The sequence below is a fragment of the Natator depressus genome, chromosome 1 (assembly GCF_965152275.1).
Source record: "Natator depressus isolate rNatDep1 chromosome 1, rNatDep2.hap1, whole genome shotgun sequence".
NCBI lineage: Eukaryota > Metazoa > Chordata > Testudines > Cheloniidae > Natator > Natator depressus.
In genome coordinates this window covers 236,523,612-236,549,969 of record NC_134234.1, presented here as the reverse complement: position 1 = coordinate 236,549,969, position 26,358 = coordinate 236,523,612, and the positions used below count along the sequence as shown (strand labels likewise).

At 42.5% G+C, this 26,358-nt stretch overlaps 1 protein-coding gene across 12 annotated transcripts in view; it reads left to right on the top strand.

Moving 5' to 3' along the window:
• Nucleotides 1-26,358, top strand: part of CALD1 (caldesmon 1) — a 239,789-nt gene that overhangs the window by 161,208 nt on the left and 52,223 nt on the right. Inside the window, exon 1 of one of the 12 annotated variants that reach the window (XM_074938505.1) lies at nt 13,044-13,318. The exons of the other annotated variants lie outside the window; for them this stretch is intronic. Within the exon in view, the coding sequence (XP_074794606.1) occupies nt 13,272-13,318 (47 nt within the window). The 5' untranslated portion in view covers nt 13,044-13,271. Of the gene's footprint in view, nt 1-13,043; nt 13,319-26,358 lie in introns of those variants that run through there. 12 annotated transcript variants of the gene reach the window in all.

Below are 26,358 nucleotides of genomic sequence, written 5' to 3'. Positions count from 1 at the left end.
TGCCTCCTTCCCCCTCCCCAGGGTAACAGCGGCAGCCGGGGCCTCTAGCAGCGGTTTAAAGGGCCCTGGGCGGTAGCAGCAGCTGGAGCCCTGGGCCCTTTAAATTGTCCCCGGAGCCCCGCCACCACTTCCCCAGGGCTCCGGCAGCAGGGCTCCAGGGACGGGGCTCCCACTGCCACTACCGCCCCGGGCCCTTTAAATCGTCCCCGGAGCCTGCCGGAGCCCTGGGGAAGTGGCGGCAGGGCTCCAGGGATGATTTAAAGGGCCCAGGGCTTGGCTGCTGCCACTGCCCCGGGTCCTTTAAATCATCACCCCAGCCCCACCGCCACTACCCCAGGGCTCCGGCAGCGGGGCTCTGGCAGCAATTTAAAGGGCCGGGGGCTCCTCCAGCCGCTGCTGGGAGCCACAGGCCCTTTAAATTGCACCTGGGGAAGCCGATCCACCCTGGTACAGCGCACCGGCTCTTGCCAGTATGCCATACCGGGGCATACCGGCTTACTTTCACCTCTGTCCACTGGGGGCAGGGAGTGAGGGAGCATGTTATGCATTGTCTTCTCCAGGTGCAGTGCCTCTGGGCACACCAAGTAGGCTCCACAGAGCCTCTCTGCACCTGTCTGTGCTGTGCAAGGCAATGTAGGGTTGAAAGGAGAGTCCAATATAATTGTAGCAGAGGGGTAGCCGTGTTTAGTCTGGATCTGTAAAAGCGGCAAAGAGTCCTGTGGCACCTTATAGTCTAACAGACGTATTGGAGCATAAGCTTTTGCGGGTTAATACCCACTTTGTCAGATGCATGTATTCACCCACGAAAGCTTATGCTCCAATACGTCTGTTAGTCTATAAGGTGCCACAGGACTCTTTGCTGCTTTTACAATATAATTGTGTGAATCACTTCCATTCAAAATGCTAGACACAGGACTGCTAAGCCCTGATCCAAAATGTATTTGTGTCTGATTATGTCACTTTAACCTTGTGTACATTGCATGAGTATTGATATCTTGGAGGCTTTAATTAACATACCAGAACTATATATCTTGGCTTCCTTTCCCCTTTTTTAATACATTGAGGAATCCCAAAGATTCTTGATCAGTTTTATAGTTCTTAAAAGCTTTAGAGGCCTTCATTTAGATAGCACTGAGCCTATCAGGGTCTGTAATGGTCTTTCCAAGAGCTTCAACATGAAAAAGAAACTAGGTTTTATCACAGGACATCACATCAAAATGTTGGCAAACTATGACAGATTCATTGTAATAATTCTCCATGTTTCCATTCTGTTTTTAGACATTAGCTTGCCATAAGAGGGTTGTTGAGTTTTCCACTATTAACCATATTGGGTTATAAGGTCAAGTCCTAAGGTCCTTGCTCAGTTTTAAACTCAGGTTTTGGTCATTGCTGCAATAAAGATGAATGAATTTTAAAGCTGGTTGAAAAATGCAAACATATTTTTTGTGAAAGTTTGAAATTTGAAAAAAGTGTGATTTTGTTCCCAAAAATGCAATTAAAATGGTTGTGGAAATTTCCAAAATCTCGGTTATCAGAATGGTTATTGGAATTAGATTTTTACTAAATGAAAAATTCCAATAACCATTTCAATCACATTTTTGATAATATTTGCTCTCAAGGTTTTAGAAAATATCAATAAAGCATGGCTTTTTTTCAAAAGCTGAAAAATTTAGACTATGTTGACAATTTTTGTGAATGTTTGCACATTAAAAACACACCTTTAGTGATGAAAAAAACTATTTATTTGGAAACATTTCCACCAGCTGTAATTAATTTGAACTCCAAGTTTCAAAGCTTAGCCAGACATTTACACAATACTAAAACTGACTCCTTAACGCAGGCAGCTGCTGATTGGCTAGATCAAACTAAATGGCTTTCAATTGCTCTAAGACTATTAGCGGAAAGCAAAGAAAAATGACCTTATTTGGAGGTATAACAGTCCCCAACGGGAGCTTCATTTACTGATGAACTTCTTCATTTGTGCCTTAACATTTAAGACACTTAAAAATGAAGGCAAAATAGGCCTCATCAAAGAACAACACGATCATGTACGGTAATACAGATTGCCGCATGTTCTTCCAGCCACCTCCCCTCTTCTTGCCCAGGATCCTGCCCACTGACACTCATGAATTTGAACTCCCTGGCAGTGGGAGAGCAAGAATCAATTCCTATACCCAGCATGCCTCAAATAATAAACTCCAAGGTCTTCTTCCTGCCTGGCTGTTACTGAATTATAGTGGAATTCAGGTACTACAGTGATGAAATCCGTACAAGTAACTGGATAGAGAAACCTAAACAAACAACAGAAGAAAGAGAGAAATACCTACAGTTACAAATTTGTTTCTTTATAAATGGGCTAAAGTAACCTCCCAGATCACTATATCTGTGCATCATCTGAATGTCCATTATAATTTTAATTTTCGTCTTTGGTGACCCTGTGTGTGCATGTCCTTAGGAAAAATGACTGCTTGTGTGGATGTTTCAGTGTAGGTCACACTGTTTAAATGCTACAGGGGATCAGCTGATTGCCTGTAGGGGTCAGGAAGGAATTTTTCCTCTTTTATAGAGCCTTGCACAATTAGCCAGCTGCATTATGGTTTCGGGTTTTTTTTTTTTTTCTTTCTTTCTTTCTGTGAAAGATCAGGCATAAGCCACTGCTGGAGGCAGGAACCCAGACTTGATGGAGTGCTGATCTGATCTGGTATGACAAATCCTGTGGAAGTGTTCAGCTATTATTTTAACCCTTTGTTGCCCATAATTTGGAAATCCCATTAGATAACAGCACTGTATTCATGAGACTGGAAGCTCCTATGCTGAGGCCTATTGAGAGAACTCCAGAGAAAGCAAACAAGAGAAAAACTTTAAAAAATAAGAACTTTATTTATCTCCTCTTTTGAATATCCCTGAAAGTTTAATTCCTTTAGTGCGGTTTAATTTTCCATGAATACCACCTGGAAGCATTTGGTGGGCTGGGAAGGTGAGGTTCAGGGGTTACTAGAAAACTTTGTGAGGTCCGAATGGTCTGGGCTGGGACGGCTGGTGGGCTTGGTTGGTAAGTGAGTTCAAGAGCTAGGACAGAGATCAGGATGCTGGGGGAATTGCTCGGAGAAGCGAGGCGGTGGGGGGGACTGGGGACAGGTCAGATGTTCTCATATACAATGTTTTGAAATGGATTTGAGTGGAACTGAATGTAAAACTAACCCCTAATTTCCAAGGTATTTTTTCCTGGGTTTAGCAATCCAACTTCTGTCAAACTCAGTAAATGTCATATTGATTCAACACCAGGCCCTAGTTAGAAAACCTGGGATGGGGGAGGTAAATGTTGAGCAAGGCAGCTCCTCTTCGTTATCCTACATTACTACAGGAAACAGACATACAACAAAAAACCTAAACCAAGCAAACAACTCCCCACCTCCCCCCAACAACAAACAAACAAGCAAAAGCCCATCATGTATTGATCATTCTAACCAAAACCATCTCAGGCTGCTCTCTTGTGTAATGTTTTCCATTGGCTGCAGGCTTTTGAAGGAAAGAAAAGCGAAGAATCCTCTCCTGTCTTCAATTAAGGTTGTTAATGATTAACAGAGTGCTCCAGTATGTGTGGTGTGTTTTAATTAAATCAGGGGAGACATGATTTGGACAAGATTTTTGTTTCATTTTGAAAGTTATTAAATAAACTGACAGTGTTTGCCCATTGCAAGTTCCTGGGAGCATCCGGATAGATTGTAATCATGTGCGGCTAGTGAAATAATGCTCATTCCAAACTACCTGAGGATAATAACGGAATATTAAAAAAAGATCACTCCAGTCACTTTGGGACTGAGCCAATCATTAAACTAAGTGACACAGGATCATGCCTGGAGGCTCCAAATTTGACATATATTTAAGCTGAGTGCAATAATATTATAAAGACCAGTTCAAGCTGCATGTGTCTCCTCTAGATCTGGATGTTGAATATCCCAAAGTTGTTCAGCTTGGATCTATTTTTGCGGGGGGGGGGGGGGGGGGATGGCTCATTATAAAGATGGGGGGCGGCAAATCCTCAGAGTTGTCAGAAATCCATTGACTTCACCAGAGCTATCGTAGTTTGTCGATGTCTGACAATTTACGCCAACTGAGGATTTTGGTCCCTGGGTCATTTGCAAAATATGGATCTGTGTCTAGGTTCAGATTTTGTCCACCCCAAAAAATTCAGGTTTGTTAGGATTGGAGGTTTTGGTTCAAAATCATCTCTATAATATATCATAGTATGAATTGTGCTTCTCATTCCAAATTTGGGTCCCTCTCTCTCTCTCTCTGTCACTGTTTAAATCTGTTGTTCCAGCTGTGAATCATTCTTTTACAAAAAAGCAAACACAGCACGCAGAGTTGTATAGATTACAATGCTATCATGGTAATTTGTCCCCCTCACCCATCTATTAGGCTTTTCCCCCTTGTTCCAAAGGGTGGCGGGGGGGGGGGAGGACATCAAGAGGGGAAAGCACACCCTCCCCCTCCAAACCCTCCCCCCCAAAACAAAAACCAAGAACCAAGTATTTTGGGGGTTTTGGATCACAGTATTTTTTTTTTAATAAAAGAAAATGGAAAATTCCGTTAAAAAATCAAATAAAGTAATTTTTTTCTCTTTGGAAATTTTTCATAGAAAATATATAGCATTTTTAGCCTCTCTAATTTTAGCTATTTTGTTCAGAACAGAAAACATTTGAGAGTTCACACACTCAGCTGGCTCCTGCAGCCAGGAAAACTGTCACCTACGTGATATATGTGCAAAACTAATATATTTTGCTTTGTGGGAACTTCACTAGAAAATAGACAGGTTTTCTACAAAAACAAACTCTTTTATTTACGCTGGAGTTGTCCCCATAGGCCTGTTTAATGTGTACTTAGACTGGAAAAATGATGAACACCCCAGTTATTGATGCCTGCTATAGTAAATTAAGGCTACAATTTCTCTTGTCTCTTGTAAAATTTCTTCCATACTCTTTGTAAGGGGGATGAAGGTGGATTCTTTCAGGTGGAGGAGCCATGAAGGGGAGGGGGGCCCAATCAGCAATTCAACATGCTGTATGATTACTAACACACAATGGCAAAACACCTGGAATACTCATGCCAATGTTAATTTTGAACTCTTTGAAATGCGTATTACTTTGGTCTTCATTCTGATTACATATAATTGTTTGCACCCTTCCCAGTGAGCCTCATCCATATGTGTAAGGGCTAGAAACAATCTGGCCTCTTTAGTTTTGCCTGAGTTCAAACTTGTAAGCACGTTAGGACTTGGGCCACTGACTCCAATGAGGATTTTACCTGAAAACACTGTGTAAAATTGATGAAGGGCTTCCTGATTTTTATTTTGACAGTATCACTTTAGTGGTGTGAAATCAAACTCCTAGAGTTCACTAAGCTACAATGGTAACTCTCCAGGGGGTGGGGAAAGACACACTGTATTTTCCATTTCAGTTTAAATTACCAGAAGATAGCAGCAGCCCAGATGTTACATGCATACCATTGCTGTAGTCCTAGTGTTTTGTTTTTTATTGTAACCAATGAAAAGATGAGATAAAAGACAAGAAAAGATTTAGTGGAAATAGTCTTATGAAATATTATGTTCTTTTATTTCTGGATTATGCATTGCTTCATAAGTAATGGATAGAGAACTCACACATTGGCAAATATGTTTTTCTAATCAAACTTAGACTTACAGTGGAAGTTCTTGTCTATGCAAGAGACAGACTAATATTAACTTCTCAGAAACTAAGGACAGATACCTAAGGTGAAATTCATCTTTGTTCAGAAAAAGACCCACCTCTAGACAGTTCATGACTCCAGTCCTATGTGAGCCCTGAAAATAGACCTTAAATGGTTTGAAGGCCTCGTATGGGACCTCTTCACCTGGGTGAATTTTATCCCAAGGGGCTCCATTTTCAAAGGGGCCCATCCTAAACTCTAAATATTCATGTCTGGTTTTGGGCAGGTGGTTCCATTTGTCCATTAGGTAATTAAATGTCTAACTACATGATATGTGTGTGCAAATTCTGTTTGCATGCACAAATTCTATTATTTGCACATGCAAATTTCTATGAATGCAAAACTGTGTGAACAAAACTGAGGCCATATTCTAATATTTGGCCCGAGTCCATGGAATTCAACAAAGGCCCTTTGCATGTCTGTGTGGTTTTTTTTATTGATTCATGTCACTGCACACATTAAAAATGCATATGTGGAACACTGATGTTTACAGTGCTCCAAGGGGGGGGTAAGGCTAAGAGTAACGGTAAGAAAAGAAAAATATGAGCTTGCTGTCAGGAGATGTTTGCCATCACTAAGACTTCAGAATAGTTATCATGAGGAAGTTGTGGAAGCTCCATCACTTGAGATATTTTAAAAACTGGACTGAAATCACTGAAGAATATATATTTGGTAGGGAATCATTCTGCACAAGCTGAAGATGGACTAAATGACCTAATATCCTTTCTGAGCTTAACATCTGTGAACTAGTCACTCAGAGACATTACATATGGGTTACACAGGGCTGGCATAATATTCCAGGAATTTCTCACTGATGCCCCAGGCTCCATAGGACCTTCCAGGAGGGTTGACTGAGACCTTTTTCCTTCTGAGGTGGATAAATTGAGTTCCATGCAGTTAACTATGTTGGGGTCTTTCAGCTGAGACCTTTAAAACCAAGCCCTTGCCTGCTCTGTGAAGTCATGAAAGACATTATGGCATCTTTCATTTTCCTGGGGAGTGAACGGTTTAAAAATATTCTTCAAACAAGAAGCAGCTGTTAATGTCATTCCGGTGGATTTTAACAACAAACACATTTTTATCCCTGCAAAATGCCAGTAGCTTTTAAAGGGTTTTTACAAATCCACTCTTTTCTGAGCAGTGGCACACAGGAAGGAAGAAAGCGTAATTAGGTATTCAGTATCTCTGAAGCAAGTCAGCTGCATTTCTAAAACCTATTCCCATTCCCATTTCAAAGTTGCCTAAGACTGGGAAAGGAATAAATATCAAGCTACTGAAACATTTTAACAAAAATCTAAAATGTCCGATGGCCAAGTAACAGAGAGAGGCTAACGGGCAGCGTGATGGCAGATGAAATCCAGTGTGGACAAATGCAAAGTAATGCACATTGGAAGGTATGATTTGAACTCCTCATACTCATTGACTGGGTTCTGAATTAACTGTAATCTCTCTGGAAGAAGACCTGAGTTACAGTCTGATCAGCTCATTGCAAACCTCTGCTTAACATGCAGGAAAGGTAAGAAACCAACCAAACAAAAATGTTAGGTTCTTCTTTGAGTGGCCTCTGCCTTTTCCCACTCTTGGGATGCACCAACAGTGCAGCTTAGCTTGGTGGAACCTTCTACTAGCAGTGCCTTTTGGAGCGCTCCTGGGCCCCCTCCTACCTCTCTCCTCACAGCTTCGAACATTCAGAGGGTGGGACTGTGGGAGGGATGGTGCCTCAGTTTCTTTACTAAGGATCTTCGTTCTCTGGTCATTGGTTCAGATACGTCAGAACTGAAGACAAGGAAACCAGATGTGAAGAGGTGCACTTCTCGCCCTGCCATTTTCCCTGTTTCGGACACATATATGTGTTGTTTGAGGGAAGGTCCTTTTCCTTCTTATTGCTCCATATGCAGCACCTTCATCCCATGGCCAGAAAGGGGCACTGGAATCACATTGAAGCTATGCTATTGAAGGAAGCATTAGTGGCAAAACTTTCCAGCTCTGAAATGAAGGGCTCTGTAAATACTGGCAGAACAGAGTTGCAACCTGCCCTGCCTCTCCCCAAAAGGGGCTAAAATGCCCAGCAAAGTCCTTGTACAGTGGTTGGCCTGCTTGACTGGAGCCAGTCCTAAAGTGCTTGTCATTAATCTGCAGACATCAGATTTAATTGAGCATAAATACTCCACCTCACAGGTGTTGGCCTTTGAAAGTCATCAAGAGTGTCACAGTTTCAGGGCAACTGCACCTCTGTTCTGCCCCTGGTGTTCCCTCAAGGGCACCCACTCTAGGCTTCTGGCTCCCAGCCATCACCTTTTTTGGGTGGAGACCCATGTCCCAATCGTTCTGACTGGGGGAATCTTTAAGGCTGCGCAGTTCCCTGCCTACACTGTGATATCGCCAATAAGTTGGGCTGCCTAAAAGGCTAGTGTCTGTTCTTTACTTTCTCTCCAGGGGCTATGACCAGTTTGTTGCCCACCGCTATGTTACCACACAGCTCCTTCTAAGCAAGTCCTTTTATTCTTAAGGTGAAAGCACTGCAGAGAAAATATATTAAAAACAATAAAAGATCCTACACACATGCCAGCAGCTTACCAGAGGTCACCCCCAACTGCAACCTATGGGGCCTTAATACTATTAATAGTAGGTATAGGTCTCACTTCCAGATTTACTGATTGCTAGTGGTGTGATGGGTTGGATCACAGAAACCCCCTTGGGGCTGCCAACTGATGTGTTGAGACTACTTCTAAGTCTGTTTTCCCTGGCAGCTTGGGACTTCAGTGCCCTGCCTGGTTTGATCCAGACCCGTTAGCCTCCTGCAAACCCAGACCCAGGTCCGAACCATGTCCCCTAAAAGCAGCAAGCTTAATTGAAAGCAGTTTTAAGAGGTGTTCCTGTCTCTGACACTCAGATGCCCAACTCCCAGTGGAGTCCAAACCCCAAATAAATCCATTTTACCCTGTATAAAGCGTATACAGGGTAAACTCATAAATTGTTCGCCCTCTATAACACTGATAGAGAAATATGCACAGCTGTTTGCCGCCCCAGGTATTAATACATACTCTGGGTTAAATAATAAGTAAAAAGTGATTTTATTAAATACAGAAAGTAGGATTTAAGTGGTTCCAAGTAGTAACAGACAGAACAAAGTGAATTACCAAGCAAAATAAAATAAAACATGCAAATCTATGTCTAATACAGTAAGAAAACTGAATACAGATAAAACCTCACCTTCAGAGGTGTTCCAGTAAGCTTCCTTTTACAGACTAGTCTCCTTCTAGTCTGGGTCCAGCAATCACTCACACCCCCGGTAGTTACTGTCCTTTGTCCCAGTTTCTTTCAGGTATACTTTGGGGTGGAGAGGCAATCTCTTGAGTCAGCTGAAGACATAATGGAGCGGTTTCCCAGGTGTTTAAATAGACTTTCTCGAGTGGGTGGACACCCCTCCCTCCCACTGTGTAGAATCCAGCTACAAAATGGAGTTTTGGAGTCACATGGGCAAGTCACATGTCCATGCATGACTGAGTTCCTTACCAGCCAAGCCACATTCCTGGGAAACCTCAGATGTGGATTGGCATCTCCAAGTTCATTGTTGGCTTAAGGGCTTCTTGATTGGGCACTTACTGAGAATAGTCTTTTCTCAGGAAGCTGACCAACTGCTTCACTGAGGTTATTTAAAATTAAACAAGTATACAGCCCATATTCATAACTTTGGGTACAAAAATCATACATGCATACAAATAGAAGGAATAGATTCAGTAGATCATAACCTTTACAGAGAGATGTTTCATGGCATATGTAGCATAAAACATATTCCAGTTATGTCATATATACATTCATAAGCATATTTCCATAAAGCCTTATGGGGCGCAATGTCACAAGTGGTACTTAAATTAGAACATAAAGAGTGAGCGAGGTGGTGGAAATGGTGCTCCATTCCCGAGCCCCACTGTGCAGGGGTGGCCCAAGTAGCCTGGTGTCACCGCTTGCTCCCCCTGAACATATACCAGCAGTTTTCAAATGTGGGGCATGCCTCCCAGCGGGGTGGGGGAGAGGGACAGAGGAACATTCGGGGGGAGCAAGTGATGATGCCAGGTGGCTTGGGCCATCCCACCAAACGTTCCTCCGTGGCCACTTAGGGGGGCACTTCCCACAGTTTGGTATATGTTCCGGGGGCGGGGTAATGCCCTTATATGCCCCTCACCCAATCCACCCATGCACTCTTCTTCTTTACAAAAAGGCAGAGCTTTTCTTCCAGAGAGAAGGTATTAAAAAGCTTTACAGGAACAGAAGTACTGCAGGAGAACGTGTGTCAAATAGTAATGTTCTTTCTCAACCTGATGGACCTTATGACTTTGACTACATACATAACTCCATATGCCCGTCTAAAAATGAGGCCTCTACAGCATTGGCCAGCAAAACATTATATACCATATATGAAACTGACTGTACCCAGGGATGTGTTCCTCTCTCATATGGTGGAGTCAACATCACAAGGTCCTCACAGGAACTGGAAGTCAGTCTTCCAGAGAGGTCAGATTTGCACCTAAATCCAGATTCTCTCCACATGACACCATGGGCCATAGGACTCTGACAGACCTAGAACTGTCTTATTCAGAACAAGTACAAGAGACTCTATTAAACACCAGGAAACAATCAACTCACTTGTGTTATGATCATAAATGTAAAAAGGTTCTTTTTGTGGCTAACTAACAATAAACCCAGCTTCAGCTCCTATTCAATCCATATTTGAGTACTTACTTCACTTGAAATCCTTGGGATTCCCCATATCCTCTGAAAAAGTATATCTTGCAGCCATCTTGGCTCATCATAGCTTAGTCTAACAAAAGACTGTATTTAGCTATGATAAGGTAAAAAAAGATTCCTGAAGGATTTAATGAACATCTACCCTCTGGTTAGACAACCAACATCTAGATGGGACCTAAACCTTGTTCTTTTTCAACTCATACAACCTCCCATGGGAGAATGTTCCCTGTTCCATCTCTCTATTAAGACAGCTTTTATTGTTGCTATTACATCTGTTTGAAGAGTGAATGAGCTGCTTGCTTTCAAAAAGATAAAGTGGTCCTTCATCCACATTCAAAATTTCTCCCCACAGTGGCAACAGAATTCCATCTTAACCAGTCCATGGACTTGCTAGTATTTTTCCTTAGGCCACACTTTCCTTCTGGGGAAACGATGGTACACACCTTGCATTCTGAGAGAGCATTAGCCATCAACTAGACTGTTTGTCTCTTATGGGAAAAAGAGTGAAGGCCAGGCAATGACATCCCAATGCCTTTCTCTGTAGGTTAGGCTCTGTATTGATACCTCTTCTGTTCCTCTTCCAGAAGAGCTTAGAGGTCATTGAACTAGAGTGAAGGCTGTTTCCATGGCCTGTCTGAGACATATTCTCATATTAGAAATCTGTAGAGCTGCCACTTGGAGCTCAAAGCATACTTTCACAAAGTATTATTATTCCTTAGATCTGGCATCTGATCACATGCATAATTTGGTATAGCAATATTATAATAATTATTTAACTAGGCCTTCTCGTCCCAGTGTCTGAAGGGAGGAGCACTACTTGCCAAACTCCCAAGTGTGGGAATGTGTGGAGGCTGCTCAAAGATGAAATGAAGATTACTCACCTGTTACTAAAGTTCTTTGAGATGGACTCTGTACATTCACACTCACTGCTCACCATCCCCTCTTCCTTGGAGACATTGGAAGGAAGGGGTGGGGGGGTTGGTATGCCATGCCCTCTCTTTTATAGCCCCTCCCCACTGTAGAAATGGAATTCAATGGTTTGATCAGCCCCAATAATAAGTTATATAGAATTTTTCACCATGAAGGATTGCACACTGTGGCCCAAAATTTCAAGTGTCTGTACACTTTGCACACGTGCAGTGCCCAGTGGAAGGATAAATGAATCGGAGTTTTCTGCACGTAGACTTCAGCTTGTGCATGTGCATTGGGAACTGAGGGCCAGAACTTCAGCTGGTGAAAACAGAGGTAGCTCCACTGAAGATGTCAGCTCCCTCAGTTTACACCAGCTGAGGATGTGGCCCTGAGTCTGCAAAAAAATTGAGCCTGTTGGTTATATTGTAAGACTCACCCAACCATCTTTAAAGCAGAATGCAACAGCTGTTCTGTGCAAATACTATACAATTAAAACTGCAAAGGGAATTTTAGGGAGGCAGAATATAATTACCTGGTTTGAAATTTGATCAGAATGCAAATTAGTACCACTACACTTGTGAAAAATGGGGTGGTATATTTTAATAACTGCAGGTAGTTAGAATATCAATTTTGTGTCCCATCTGAAAGACAGCACGTCCACTAGCATTATGCAGGAAGGACTGGTTCAGTGCATACTCAAAGGTCAGAGTGCCACCTACTGAATCAACCTCACTACTTCTTGAAGCACTACTGATTCTCCCTGGAGGCAACCCATCCAAGTATTAACCAGCCCCAGCCCTGTAGTTTGAGATTTGACAAGATCACAGCCTGGAGTAGAATAGCTGCAGGATCACACAGTAAGTTGTTTCAACATGTTCACAGGCTGTGTGCTGTGTTAGCTTAGAGGGTTCTGAGAACCGAGCATGTGGAATTATGGTAAATGATGGTGTCTCAATTTATATGACTTTGTTTGCATTTATGTTCCCTGTGTTATTTACTGGATAAAAGGACAGAATGCTGAGGAGAGTCTGTGAGGTTAGATCCCACTGCAGTCACATGTTTACTTTGGTCATCACTAACTGAGAATGTGGTGTCAAATCCTGACTTCAGGGGGGGCTGGGGCTGCTCCACACTTCCCAAGATTTGTCCCAGAGAATATAGAACTGCTTGGAAACGACCCTCTGGCCTTTTCAGCTGTCCGATCCCCACTGATCCTTTAGTGTTTAGACTGGACATGAATACTTACGCTTATATATTTATACAGTGATTTGTAATTAGCAAGGAGGCTAACATAGATCCTTGTTTTATACTCAGTTACATGTATTCTCCCCTACACAAGCTCAGTCGGCTGGAAGCAGGTGTTTGTTAATAAACAAACACCTTTGCGCTGTATATCTAATTTCAACTCCTCCATTATCGGCAAACCGGCTGAAACACGAGCACTCCTGGTGAAAACCCTAGGGAAGACTAGAATTTGTTTACCAGTTACCTTACTATACAGCAGCTGAGAAACCTGTAGGAATTTGTCACTGTAGGTATTAGTCCCAGACATCACAAAGGGGCTCTATTAGAGAGAATACAGTAAAAAAAAAATCTGAGATCATATGATCATAGTGCAGAGGGACCCAGAGGGTGGTGGATATAGGATAGATAACAAGCCTGGTAGTGGGAAAATTCAGACTGTTATCATAGTGCAAAGGGGCTGACCAAATGGTTAGCCTGTTGGCTGGAAAGAGCATCCAACAAGCCGCATGTGCCTGAAAGGATAATGACATTTTTACTATCTCATTCCACGCCCTGATCATCCATCCATTAGCTCACTGAAGCTGGCAGCTGCTTGCACTGACTCATCCATTACAGACATGATCAGCAGATCATACTGCAGGCAGAACTTGTCAAGTCTCTCCAAGTGAGTTCCCAATTTATTGTGATATTTGTGTGACTTTTAGCTCCTCGGTTTTATTTAGAAAATGTTGTGTGATTGTAATGGGGGAGGGAGAGCTAGAGACAGAAGAGGTTGCAGCGTGTTCAGGAGTTGGTTGAGTTTAGAGTAAACATCGGATGGGTACAAAGTTATTGCTGTTCTTTTTGCTGGACAGCATTTTGTTGTAAAAATATCAAGTTGGGCCCTTTCCTCGCCTGAATTGCATCTATATCTATCTTTGATCTCAAATGTAGAACTTAAATGGCTTTGCTTGGAGGCAGTAGACAACAGAATATTTCTCCAGACAAGTTATTGATTAAAGTTTTGTGGCTAATGAGAAGTTTGCAGAAGTCACAGTTTATGTGAAAGCTGACCATTGCCTAAGCCTCTGAGTAAATAACAAAGCCCTTATGGCACAATCTGTCCCAAAGGTGGGAGGCGTGGGACGGAAGAGAGTGGAAAAAATCAATTAGATGATATGATATTGCTAAAGAAATTGTCCAAATAACATTTCCCAAGATTTTGTTTGTCCTGTATTTTGCCTTCTCTTAGTTAAATTATAAGGGGCCAGTAATGGGTCTCTACCTATGTTTGGGAAGTGCTGTGAATTAGTGCAATATAATGTTTTGTTTGTAACAATATGAGCCAAGGTTTTCAAAAGTGAGCAGTAGCTTTGGATGCCTCATTTTTTGAAGTGCCCAACACCATAATTGTCAGAGGGTGGTTGGTTGGTACATTTTGGAAATCAAGCCTTTTTAAGATGTATCAAATCAGGCATGCAAAATCCCTAATCATTTCTGAAAACATTGGTCCAGCATAATGATAATCCAGATCCTGTGAGTTGAATGTAGCTGGTTTGTGCTGCCTCCTTGATAGAATCTTTCCACAGAACCAGCCTGCCCAGCTGTGTAATGATCACCCCATCAATGGCATAGAGCCAGTATAGAAGCCTCCCTCCTGACAGTGTAAGGGAAGTGGGTGGGCTGCGCACCATATGCTGCATTTTTGGCACCATTAGGAGCCTGTGTAAATTTGAGCAAACCCGGGATGTTGTTATGTACTGTGGGGAACTGGCCTTGCATACAGGGACCGTGCACTGGAGAATGCAGCGGTGAGCTTTGCACTACCTTTGCACACCTCCCCTGACCTGCAGAGTGTGCAGTTCAGCTAGACACTGGTATATAGATTTTCCTGCCCCTGGGAAAAAAATCAGCAATATTATGCCTTATGCATCACAGACCACTGTAAGGCCCATTTAAACTGCCAGAGCGTTGTAATGGGAGATTAGTGCCAACGAGTATCGGCCCATAGAGATTAACACTGATCATGAGAATGGGGAGACGGCAAGTGAATGCAGTGAACTGCCTGTGTGCTTGATTCTCCTCTCCCCTCTCCTCTCCACTCTGGTGTAAATCTGGAATAATTCCATGTACATCAATGGAATTATGCCTGTATGAAATCAGTGTGTAAGGACAATCAATACTTCTGTGTTTAGTGTCTGGTTTATTGTGTTGTTGGTTGCCCACACTTTGAGATGTCAGTATTCTTTTCCAAGTTTCTGCATCAGTACAGATATAGGTTGACAACCAGAAGCAGTTTTCCTCACAAGCAGTACCATTTTTTTCTGATGAAAAGTTTTTAGTGAATTAAAAATTGTGGACATCATTTTATGGTGATTGTTTTGTCCACAAAGCATCTTTGTGACTTCAAGCTAACAGTGACGAAGACATCTTTATCCTTACCCACAAAGTATCAGTCTACTCCAAAGCACTGTTTTGTGTCTTCATGTTGAAATTCTACCCTTTCTAATGCTGAGACTCAATGTAGTCACTCCAGGTCCTCTTACTTTGCCAATACATCTCAGTATGCTGGGGGGGGGGGAAAGGAATATGACATTTTTTATAACTTTGCCCAGTGGAGGCTCTTCAGGGGAGGCAAGTGAAGTTTTGCCTTCTCTGTTTTGAATTAGATACAGTATGATCTTTTGCTTCTTGCAAATTCACTCCGATGGTGCCTTTACATATCAGTTTCACTACCTCCTTTAAGATGTCACCAACCTTCACAGCACACTTGTAATACTCAGAAAAATAGATATGCTAAAAATATATTCTTGATATCATATTGATTTAGTTGTTTCTAAGTAAACTGGATATAATCCTTTTAGCATGCAGCACGCTGAAAATATAAAGTAGAATCTTTCGTCAGAGCCAGTGAATCACTCATGATGACTTGAAAATGTGGAAACCTGGGTAGAAATTTCTTAGTAAGTTCTTAGGGCTGAATCCAACTCCACTGAAGTCAATGGTAGTCCTTCCACTGGTATCACTGAAGGTGGGATCGGTCCTTTAGATTGTTAATTCCTCTGCATAGGACCTGTGCTGTCTGCCAGCAGGTCACGGATTTAGCAAATTTGATTTTTGCATTCGATACATGTTCACCAGTTGATATCTATGCACAAATTTCAGCACAGGAATTGTTCGTGAGCATTTCTTATTTGGAATTCACTATTCAACATTTGGAATCAGTCACTTAAATCATTTCTGTTCCACACTGAATGATCATGCAAAAAGTAAGAGCGGTGCTAGCAGAATAGGAGAGAGTCTTCAGGGAGCAGTTGAGATGCTGGGGATTGCCATAATGCTGTCTTTACTGCTTCACCCAGGCAATGGTGACAGCAGAAGCACGGTCTACATCACCTGATAAGTAGCATGATCTGAAATCCTGGGTGTAGGATCACTGCTGCTGCTCATACTGATCAGTTTTATTAATTAATTCATTTTAAATCACTCGCTTCTTACTCTCTAGGCTCTCCCTAATTTCCCGCCATTCTCACTGCCATGCCCTCATGGACTATGACCTGAATTCTCCTTGGACTTGAGGCCCCTCTACGTCACTCTGGCAGTGTAAAGGCCATAGAAGTGTGAAGTGGGCTTACTGTAACTGAGACGATGTCTACACTGGAAGCTTGGGGTGTGAGTCACATACCCGCCCTAGCTGTCCTTGAGCTAGCGCGAGTAGAAGAAGCCGCATAGCCGCGCTAGAACTGGTAGCAGCTGCAGAGGCACAGCTGAGCTGTGCGGAGAACATTACCCACCGAAAGCTCGATGAGAGTTAGCGCAAGTATGGGTACGTGAGCAGGGAAATCACCCCCTAACTTGCAGTGTAGATGCAGCCTGAGACTCAAGCCCAATATATAAGATGGCCAGATGAGCACTTTTGATACAAATATGCTTGTTTGCACATGGCCAGTGTTTATTTTTACTCCCATGTCTTGTAGTAACCAAAATAGCAATTCAAGTTGCCACAAATCATGAGGCGTCTAGGGCATTAGGGTTTTAGCTCAACAGGTCAACGAGGACAGTGACGATGGCAAACCGATTGCCCTATCCAAGATTTGTAGCTGGGTTTAGAAACTTTCCAGTTTAATGGGGTCGGAGAGATTCACTGGAAGATCTGAATTATTTTTTGGGTCAGATCACCAACTCCAGTGGGAATACCTGAGAGAGGAGGACAAAGAGGAAAATTCTGCAAGGTTCAGCTCTCAAAGGTTTCCCTGGCTTGTTCCATCAGAAGAGGTCTGCTCCACCACACAGTAATCATGGGGTTGAGTGGCCAGAAGATGCAACTTCCCTGAAATCTGTATGGATTTGGGGAATCTGCTAGAGACTGGAAGCGGTATACAGAGGTCCTGTGCTTCTACATTAGCTCCAGGTCTTCATGGTTGTCCTCAGTGGGAGGTAGATTGCCAGGATTACAGCCTTTGTCTGTATTAACTGCCTAGAATACAGCCTTTGTCTGCTTTAACTTTTGAGGAGATTCTTCACTGGTTGCATTAGGAATTATGTTCATAGTGAATCTGCCTGCCGTGTTTCAGTTCCAGTCCTTTCTCAACACACAGGTATAGAGTTGAAACTCCTTTTTGACAGAAAATTTGGGTTTCAAAAAAACCCAAAAATTTTCATGAAAAGTGTCAGTTTTCCTTGGAAAACTTCAACTTTTAATTAAAAATTAAACACTTGAAAACGGAAACATTTTTATTTGGCAAGGCTGCCTTGGTGCCTCGTGGGAAATGTAGTTCAGGTGCACATGCCTGCATTTCCCCTCTATGAGACAGGTTCCCCCGACAGACAACATTTTTCATAATGCACCACAGCCAGGGACTCCAATGAGGCACCATGGTGGCTCAGCAAGAGGAGAGACTGTGGTGCATCATGGGAGATGTGGTTTGGCCTGTGATCCCCGCCTATAGAGGAGAATGAGGGTATGAGGCTCCTAATTTAATGTTTTGGTTTTCAGTTACAAGTTTTCAATCAAACTTTGTATGTTTTGTTTCTGAAAATGTTCAGCTTTCAATTTTTTACCAATCTAAATATTCCGGGGACACCCGCCTCCCCCCTTCCCTGTTGTGACTAGCCCTACGCAGATCCAGTCCGTGGGGCCTGTGGCAGTGTAGGTGATAGTACCATGAAGGCAGCTGAGCCACCTTTCCCCCCCTCTCTTCCATATGGACAGGGAGAGGTCAGGGCCTGGATCACGGGTGGGATGGTGTGGCCTTGTAGCAGCGAGGATTTATGTTACCTCGTTTCTGTGTTGTCAAGCAGCAGCCTACAGGGTATCGGCTTCACTTACCCTGGGATCAATAATGACCTTTTATATGTACGTTTGCCAATACAATGACCATGTACATTCAGATGGTAAGAAGGCCAAACATTGCTGTGTCAGTAAATGAGCATCCACTCCTTTGTATGCGCCCTTTACTATGCTTTACTAATGGTGGCATCATGCTTTGGGGTGCCCACAGAGTAGTAAGAGGTTTCAGCTAGAATGATCAGCAGAGAAAGAGTTCGGTGGGATTCAGAATTCAGACCCCATTGAGACGAAGGGGGCAGTTTCCCTTCCTCCAAACGTGCAAAAATAGTTTGGCTTTATTCCATGGGCTACATTCTCCATCCTGTAGTGAAGAGAGGGGGTGTGGAGAGCTAGCTGAGGCTCCGTGATCCTGGTCAGAACTTCCAAGGAGCCCCTCTAACTTACACTGGTGGCACAAGGTCCTTCAAGTGACCTTACACCGGAGGAGGATAGGGCATAGCAAGACGCTGTTCTGCCGTGAACCTCCCCACCCCCTGCTTATCCCTGCCCAGCCCAGCAAGCTTCCAACTCCCCCTACCCTAATGCACAAGAGGCAGCTCTGCCCGGTCTACCAGTAGAAGCTCCCCTGTTCAAGGAGACTTCTCTGCTGACCATATCTGGCCAGTTTACCTCTCCTTTGTTCCATTGAATGGCACTTAATCGACTGGAGAATCCAAACCTATATGTTCAAAAAACAAACAAAAAATAATTTCCCCTCCCTGGGGCTACTAACAGCAGCTTTTGAATATTAAAACTTAGATTTAAATACCTGTTACTTTTCACTCCTTTTTGCATTTCATTTCCTTTGCACCGTGAATTGGCTTGCTTTTCTGCTTTGTTTTACTCTCTGGTTCTCTTTTGCACTAATATTGTATCTGTTTTCTTTGGGATTCCAACACAGGAGACTCTTGAAAGAAAGAGAAGACTGATTTTTCTTTTTCATTGATGATGATTTTATTTTTTAATGCCTCTGACCCTGCAAACTCTAATGCTCGTGACTAATCCCATGTACTTAATTAAGGTTACTTGTGGTTATAAGTGTTTGCAGGATCAGGGCCATAATAATTTACATCTGTAAAGGTTTTAATACATTCCTCATGCATCCAACCCTTTGTTTTCATTTTACAAAATCTATGATAAAATGTGAAGCCCAAACTGAGTTGATGCTGCCCCTTTAATTTAAGACTCAGACTTTTTCTCTCCTCCGTTGTTTTATTTTTTTAGTTGCTTGTTTTGTGTGCTGATGTGCGGTACATAGTGTTAAAGCAACTATTAGGGCCAGAGCTTTACTGCATGGAGAGTGTCCTAATAAGGGAAGAAAAACAGCCCTTATTGATGAGGTAAGAGAAATCAGGCAGTGGATAATTTTTTTGCTGATTGAGAAGGATAAGGTGTGGTTTGGCAGGTACTACATTGGTTTGGCTAGTTGCTGACACAGTTTGTCTCTTTTACAGTTCAAATCCCTTGCAAAGCAGACAGTCAGGAAGATCTTTTTTCTTCTTCTTCTTCTTCTTCTTCTTCTTCTTCTCACAAACCCTTAGCGTGGCCATAAAATCTCAATGTGACGCAGCCTGGATGTGGTAATGAGAATTTAGTACAAATCTAACAGTGGTGTATTGTTGTCACTTCTGAAGAAAATCTGGGTCTAGCTCAACCGACATGTTTAAACATAATTTTCCATGTGTCTCATTACATATCTAATGCATCTAAAGAAATTTTCCAAGCTGTCAAATATCAGAATATTCATGCTCTAGTCAGAGACATTACAGCCCAATTTTCTCCATTCCCAAATCTCTCTCATCTGATGGGAAGTCCATACTTCAGACTGCAGCCATTCTAGTCAGTACTGCAGATTGTTCAGCTGTTGTTTTGGGGTTGTTTTTCCCCCAAATGCTTTGAAATTTCACATTAATTAAGTTCAGCATTTTCAATAACAAGTTAAGTATCTAGGTCCAGATTCTGTACTCGCCCCAGTATAAATCTGAAGTAAGTGGTGTTACTCTTGTTTAAACCAAAACTGAAGGTAGAATCTGATTTCTGTTGTCTTTTCTTTTTCTGTCTCCATTTGTTGCTTGCTGACTGAAATACTGAGCCAAGTCTTTGGCCCCTCTTAAGTCCATTTTGTATTGTTCCAGCAGCACAAAGGGAGCTTAAAGTTGTTTTAAGGCAGCTGTTGAAGATTTCTCTAGTGAAGGGAATCCTGATTTGGCTTAGTCCTGTTGGGTTCCGGGAAGTGGGCAGGCGCAAGTCCACCCACAGGTAAAGGCTCCTGCCCCAGCCTAAGGGGAGGAACCACTGAGCCCGGGAATCAAATAAGTACGGGGGACAACAAAAGAGAAAACAAGGACAGGTGTGAAGGTTAAAGGGTCAAAAGTAGGGAACTGGAAGGGGACACCGAGCAGAGAAGCCCGGACAGTACCCACTGCTCCTCGAAAGTGTCAAGGGAGCCAGCGGACCGGTTTGGCTTAGTGGCAGAGAGGTCATTCTGAGGTGGACTGAGAATGAGGAGTGGATATGTTAGGGCAGGTGTGATATTCTCACCAGTGTAGTGTCCCCTTGACTGTTATATGCCAAATTAGTGCAACTCTAACTTGTGCTGGTGGCCTATTTATCTGCTGGATATGGGACTGGGTATAGAAATGGCATAACATGACCCATTTGCTCCGTCTCCCTCAGTGCACCAAGCTTTGTTCTTGGAGACCTAGCCTTTTGCATTCAAGAAAACTAGTGATTCAAGTAGTAAGTGTCTAGCTTTCACTGACATTTAACTTTTTATCTTCTGTTTGAGAAAACGCTTGACTGAGTCTTTCAATCCCTTACAGTGTGTTTTTTCTTTTTAATTTAATAAATCTACAGGACATATCCTGTTATGGTGAGATTAGTTTATTATAGGCGTAGGATGTGAAAGATAAATTGAGATGATAATAGAACAGAAAAGAAAAATACAGTCACTATAGTAGGGAGTGGTGAAACAATTTAGATAAAGTAAGAAACACACAGAGTTAGGAGTGAGTTACTGTCCTCACACTTTGGTGGGAGCTGTATTAATTGCTACAGAATTTAAAATTGAATTGCAGTCCCTTTTGGGTGCAGAGTAAACCTTCTGAATGTGAACCGAAGCACTATTGTTGTCCTGAGTACGCAGATGGATTGAAACAAGAGCTGTGAGAGCTCTCAATGGGGTGTTAATTCTATAGCCTAATGATGGACTAATTATCATCATTAACTATTTTAATATTGCATCATTTTAGCAGGAACATCCAGCTTTTCTGAGACTGTGACCTTCTTTTGTTTTATAGTCTGACAATAACAACATACTCCTTCACCAAAACCAAAACCTTTCTTGAGGTTCAAGAGTTTGGCTATCATCTTTCTTCTCTTTATTTTTTATTTGGGTCCACCTCCTTTTTTCATATTTCTGTCTTAACCAGAGCAAGAAATATTTGAACTCTCATGACAAAGCCAATGCCAACAGGATTTGGAGCACCAGTCAGTACAGTTAAACTTCTGACCCTGAACTGTGAACCATTTTGAGATTATTATTGTTATTTTATTTATGTGTATTGTGATAGCACCTTAGAAGCCCCTACTTATGAACCAGGACCCCATTGTACTAGGAGCTGTACAAACATGGAACAAAAACATGGTCTCTTCCACAAAGAGCTTAAAGTCTAAATAAGAGATTAACTCCTTGCTGATCAATAGATCACTTTGAAAAGTTATAAACTTAAACAACAATAAAAACAAAAAAGATTTGGGGACAGTTCTTTAGCCCATGCCGTGGTAAGCTGTGGGCACTTGTTTTGTCCTGAGTTTCTATGGAAAGTGAAGGCGTGTCTTAGAGATGTGAGATAAATACATTTATGAATACAGGATACAAGATCATGGCTTCTGCTTGGTTCATTGTAGCCAAATTGCCTGTAGGTTTTTAGCCACAAAAGTATATTACGTGTTTCTGAACAGGAGGTTTTGGCTTGCCAAGTTCCGTATGCTTTATGTTCAACCCTGGAGTCATTTGGGTACAATTACAGCAATACCTTGCTGGCACCATTTTCATTATCAACTCCATTTTCTGAGGGATTTGCCTTTATAACTCAGCAGCAGGAGCTTGGGATGAGCAAGATTCAAAAGGCTCAGTGCAGTTGAGATAAGCATCCAAAAATTGTACAGATCGCTTACATGTCAAAACTAACCTCTGGAACAGCCTCAGTGGAACCATTAACATCTATTTATAAAGTAGGGGCCCAGTACAGATTTGGAGGTTCGGTTTGACACCACCTTGGCAGTCCCCATTCCCTCTCCATGACAGTCCAACTCTTTTCCATGTACAATGGCCTCTCCCCCATAAGAGGCCCCTTCCCTGGCTTCCTCTCTGCCAGGCTTCTGCCTTTCTCCCCATTTGACTCCTTCCCTGCTACTCCCCCCCGTCCCCCCAACAGGATATTCTGAAAAGTCCTAATGGGTGGCATCTCTTTCCCACATTCTGATTCTCTTGAAAACCTCTCACCAGTTTAACTTAGCATTAGATATTAGCTACACTTGATAAACAAGGTAAAATATTTATCATATTTTTGCCCCTCTGCTGAGCTATAGCAGATGCCCAGGGCCTTGCAGATTAGTTTCCCATTGGATAAGAAATCACTTACCCAGACTCTGGGTATATTCTTAGTGCAACTTGTTTTCTTTACCACATACATACCAGTCCTGGAATAGAAGTGGTCTCAACCACCATGCAGTCAATCACGTCTCTCAGGGATCTCAGCAGAAACACTGATGCCCAATTCTCAGGGAGTAATTCTGCCTCAAAAGTTGACTGTAGTTAAAGAGATTAAGGCAGAGAACAAACTCCCTTGCTGCTTGTCACAGTTCACCCCTAAGAATCTACATAACAACACAGAATTTTCTTCTAAGACTAAAAACTTGTTCACACACTATACGACCTTGTAAAACTTTGGGTCACAATGCTATCTCTTGACTGCTGCCATCCCTCTCACTCCCTCTCTCTGTCTGACAGTTCTCCATCTTTATGATGCTCATTGAGACTGTTTGTGACCTGAATAGTCACTCAGGGCCAAATTTTCCACTCCAGTACCACTCCTTGTAGTTCAACTGAGTACAGTTATAGTTGAGAGCAGAATTTGGCCCTCTGTCTTGGACAGACCTCACTTAACCCTATTCTGTTTGATGATCCAGTTCCAGGATTGCTGTTACAGGGAATCCCTTTGTCTGGTGGTGGTGCAGTGGGAGGAGGAGGCTGGCTAGGTGGCTAGGCAGCATCCAATACTATTGGCAGACTCCATATTGGGCCCCACTGCCACTGAGTTAGAACTAGGATTGCTCAGGAAGTTCAACAATACTTAGCACATATGTTGCGCTTTTCATCATTGATGTTTTGTACAAGTGTTATTTAATTATTTACTATGAGGCATATTCTGCCCTAACTTACGTCCATGCTCTCTCACTTCTGCCAGTGGGTTTGCATGAGGTGTATATGAACACAGGTTTTGACCTTTGTGTCCCAGAATTTGGCTCCTCTGAGCATGAAGGATTTTAATTCAGTGATAACCTGGGCCGTGAAAAGGCTGATACTGTTGCTGGGCTTCAAAGGTAACAGGTGTCCATCAGGAAGGGAGTTTATTAAAGGATCATAGGGGTGGATAAAGAAGCTAGAGATGCCTATTGAAGTGCCATGGAGAAAGGAATGGCAGAGACTACTTGTGTGTTGCAAGAAGAGCGAACCAGCAAGACCTACTGGAGCACTGGAATGAAGAAGGAGGCAGTAGCCATTTTGTGATCAGTTCCTATTAGGTACAGGAAGGGAGATACTGGAGCCTTGGCTGAATTGTCCTGAACCTTTAAAAAAAATTGTGTGAATGTGCTGATGGAGTTTTGGGCAAAGGTTCAGAAGGGGATTCTTTTTTTATCCGAAGTACCCAGCCCTAATGCATTCATTCAGCACTGTGTATTAGCAATAAAGCATTTTATGTATACCAATGTAGAACAGTAAGGTGGTTGAACCTATAAGTACATTCCAGCAGATGAGCTTACATGAGGGAGATATTTTTCACAGTCTTTTACTTCAAGTAGAGCTGGACTGGAACTGGATTTTCTGTGTTGTGGGAAATTCTGTGATTTCAAAAACTTTTCTGTTCCAAAATGGAACACAAACAAACATTTCAAAATTTTCCCTGAAAAAAAAATTGAAAAACAAAACAAAAAATGGTTTTGGGCTTGATCAAAATGTGTAGTTTCTATAAAAGCTAAATGTTTCATTCTGATTTTGAAGTTTTTTTAAAAATTACAATATAAAAGAAAATAAATTTCTAAGCGAGAAGTCATTTTGAAATGAAAAATCTAAATATTCTGTCCCGAAAATGTTGAAATGTTCCATTTCAACAGATTGAAAAGATTCATGTTGTGTTTCTTCAAAACCTTTTGCTTTCAATTAATAGACATTTTCCTAAGGAAAAACATTTTGCCAGAAAATATCCAACCAACACTTTCTTCAAGCTTTATGACGAAAAAAGTGTTTTCAAGTTAAATAAAACTATTTTACTCAAATCTGTCTATGCAGGTACTGGTGTGGCCCCCACCAAAACATTCTTGGGAGGTAGAATTATTCCCATTTTACAGATGGGGAATTGAGGCACAGGGAAATTAAATAATGTATCCAGTGTCACACAGGAAATTTATGAAAGAGATGGGGACTATGTCCAGATCTCCTGAGTCCCAGTGCAGTACCTTAACCACAAGAAAAAGGGCCCATGTGAGCTAAAACAAAGCCCATCTTATTGCTATGGTTTGGAGGATTGCCTTTCCCAAAACTCTTTGGTTAGGTAGAACACTGCTAACCTCAGTACATCTCTCTGTGAATAACTTTCTCCTAAAGTCCCATCTGTCATGGAGTGTGGGGGAGTCAGGGTCCTGCACCCCCACTTCCTGAGATTCACCATGACTCTCAACCAGCCAGTAAAATTGAAGGTTTATTGGACGACAGGAACACAGTCCCAAACAGAGCTTGTAGGTGCAACCAGGACCTCTCAGTCAAGTCCTTTTTGGAGGCAGGGAGCTTAGACTCCAGTCCTGGGGCTCCCTCCATTTCCCAAGGCAGCTCCAAACTGAAACACCCTCCAGCTGTCTCACAGACCCTCCCCCTGGTTCCTCCTCCAGCCTTTGTCCAGTTTCCTGGGCAGAAGGTGTCACCTGACCCCAACCCCGCTCCTGGGCTCTCATGTTACATGCTCAAGTATCTTCCCTCAAGGAAAGTCTCCCATCCCTAATTCAGACAGTCCCAGTAAAACTCCCCTGCAACATTCCCAGGTCAATACTCCCCACTCCCTGCTGCATCACACCATCTAATATGTGAAAATCTCCCTTGGACATCCCCTTCACCTTTGCAGTGTTGGTGAGACAAAACTATGTTTTTACCATTTGCCTCAACTGTGCTACAGCCTTGCTGCAAAATCCAAGGCTACAGCACGTTATGAGAACTTGGCTAAACTACAGTTTGGTCCCATCTACCTTGCAAGACTGGTGTGTGCTAAGAGGGAACCATGTTGTGACTGGGTGTTCCAGGGTGATAGTTTCCACAGTGTAGGTGGGGCTGGAAGAAAGAGAGTTTAGGCTACTAATTTCTCCTTGAGCCATTATTTAGAAGTTGTGCTTCAAGAACCCAACTTTTTTCAGCAGTTCAAGTGAGGGAAGCAGCAAGTTAACTTCCTGTCAGTTGATGCTAGGGCAGGGCCTTTCCACCCTGTCACAATAGTTTTTTCCCACACACTCAGGCAGTATCATCTTGATCTATATCACAGTGCTTCAAGGGGGCGTCAGATTGTGCTGAGACACGCTGAGCCTCTGGCAGCCTTTGAGGGATCTTTGAGGGATCATGGCTTGGAGATGCCTAACCGCAAAGGAAAAGGTACAACTAGCTCCTTTCCCACTCCCCAGCTCCCACAAAGTGTTTTAAACACTGAAACTTCTGATTAAAAATACCTGACAACAGAAGATATTAAATAAAAAAAGTGTCATTATGACATGGCCTTAGGCTACTGCTTGCTCAGAGAAAAGCAAGAAAACGTAGAATAATGTGCCTCTTTGTTCAGGACTCCGCCAGTAGAGAAATCTGAGAACAATCTGCTATCCCAGTGGATATCATACTTGCTACAATACCCATGCTCAGTGATGGTAGTCAGTGCAGGGCAGTGATTAGAGCAGAGGACTAGGAGCAGGGATTCATCCAATAGCTTCTACAATTCCCATTTGAAGTCAGTGGAAAGACTCACATTGATTTCAATGGGCTTTGGATCACATCCCTAAGTTCTGGCCTCAGCTGTACCACTTATGTGGTCTTGGGTAAATCCTTTATTCCTCAGTTTCCCTTTCTGTAAATTGGGATA